The 1,573-nt window shown below is 64.0% G+C and overlaps 1 protein-coding gene across 2 annotated transcripts in view; it reads left to right on the top strand.

Moving 5' to 3' along the window:
• The first annotated feature begins 66 nt into the window (after positions 1–66).
• The window catches only part of Msi1 (musashi RNA binding protein 1), a 27,862-nt gene continuing 26,355 nt past the window's right edge, over positions 67–1,573 (top strand). For both annotated transcript variants that reach the window (XM_017800020.1, XM_008840534.2), the window contains exons 1-3: positions 67–107; positions 676–757; positions 858–942. In XM_017800020.1, the coding sequence (XP_017655509.1) occupies positions 71–107; positions 676–757; positions 858–942 (204 nt within the window). In that variant the 5' untranslated portion in view covers positions 67–70. The remainder of the gene's footprint in view (positions 108–675; positions 758–857; positions 943–1,573) is intronic.

Genomic DNA, 1,573 nt, shown 5'->3' with positions numbered 1-1,573 from the left:
CCGCGCCCCCTGCGCCCTGGCGCCCGGCGCTCACGCGGGCCCTTTGTGTCTCTGCTCCTCCCGCAGCAAGATGTTCATCGGGGGACTCAGTTGGCAGACTACGCAGGGTGAGCCAACCCGGGAGCGCCCAGCGGCCCCGCAAGCCTCCCTGCACCCCTCCCTGCCCCCCAGTCCCGCACACCCCAGTCCGGCCCTGCGCCCTGCTGACCCCGGGCGCCCTCATGCCCTCTTTCGCGCCCCGCCCCTGGGACCCCGAGAGTGCAGGACTGTCGGCGAGCGCGCCCGGCCCAGCGCGTGATGGGGAGCAGTTAAGGGGCTTCAGGGGGCATCAGGGGGTGGGTTGGGCCCCCGGGACTCTCCAGCGGCAGCGCCAACTCCGCTCGCACCTGCGGCTCAAACTTTTGTGAGGCGGCTCCCAGAGCGGCGGGAACCCGACCGGAGCGGTCCCCCCTCCAGCCCGGCCCGGCCCTTGCCTTCCCGAGGCCCCGGGGGGCGCCAGGAGGCTCCGCGGGAACCAGGCGAGCGCAGTGGGGGGAGGCCCGGCAGTAGAGAGCGCGCCGGCAGCTTGGCGCGGGGGCGGCCGGGCCGCGCCGGGGTCACCGGGGGCAAAGGACTGGGGGTGGGGTGGGAGGGCTCCCGGCCTGGGCTGGTCCGAAGGCGGGTGTGTGGTTACAGAAGGGCTGCGCGAATACTTCGGCCAGTTCGGGGAGGTGAAGGAGTGTCTGGTGATGCGAGACCCCCTGACCAAGAGATCCAGGTGAGCCTCTCGTCGCGCCCTCCTGCACCGAGCTCGCCCCCTTCCACCACCGCCACTCACGCCTTGTAACCATCTGCCTCTCCCTCACTACGCGGCGCAGGGGTTTCGGCTTCGTCACTTTCATGGACCAGGCGGGGGTGGATAAAGTGCTGGCGCAATCGCGGCACGAGCTCGACTCCAAAACAGTGAGTGGCCCTCGGGGTTTCGGGGGTCCTTTGGGAGAGGGAGGCTGCCAGAGGAGAGAGAGTCAGGACTATCTCCAGGGGACAGCAGGATGGGGTTCTTGAGAAGAGAGGGGAGTTTTCCGAGTAAGAAGGGCTGTCATGCTCTGAAACTTTGTCAGTGAGTTGGGGTCAGAGGGAGGAAGAAAAATCCCAGACCTAGGATAAGATGCTACATCGCCTCCCTCCAGTATTGAGGAAGGCAGCAGCTACCACACTCTCCCTGTAAGTACTAATCTTGATACCTCAGGGCTTGGGGTGGAGCTGGGTCCCTTCCCTAGTCCAAACTGAGTGAGTCAGGGCTGCCGTGACCCATGGTGGCTTCACTGAATCTAACTAGTATTTGACTCTGTGACACCCCCTTTTCCATTCCAGACCAATGACAAAGCAGTATTGAGGAAGGCAGCAGCTACCACACTCTCCCTGTAAGTACTAATCTTGATACCTCAGGGCTTGGGGTGGAGCTGGGTCCCTTCCCTAGTCCAAACTGAGTGAGTCAGGGCTGCCGTGACCCATGGTGGCTTCACTGAATCTAACTAGTATTTGACTCTGTGACACCCCCTTTTCCATTCCAGACCAATGACAAAGCATCACC

This window comes from Nannospalax galili, unplaced genomic scaffold, assembly GCF_000622305.1.
Source record: "Nannospalax galili isolate Female #2095 unplaced genomic scaffold, S.galili_v1.0 scaffold911, whole genome shotgun sequence".
Taxonomy (NCBI): domain Eukaryota; kingdom Metazoa; phylum Chordata; class Mammalia; order Rodentia; family Spalacidae; genus Nannospalax; species Nannospalax galili.
This window is presented reverse-complemented; position numbering and strand designations above follow the sequence as displayed.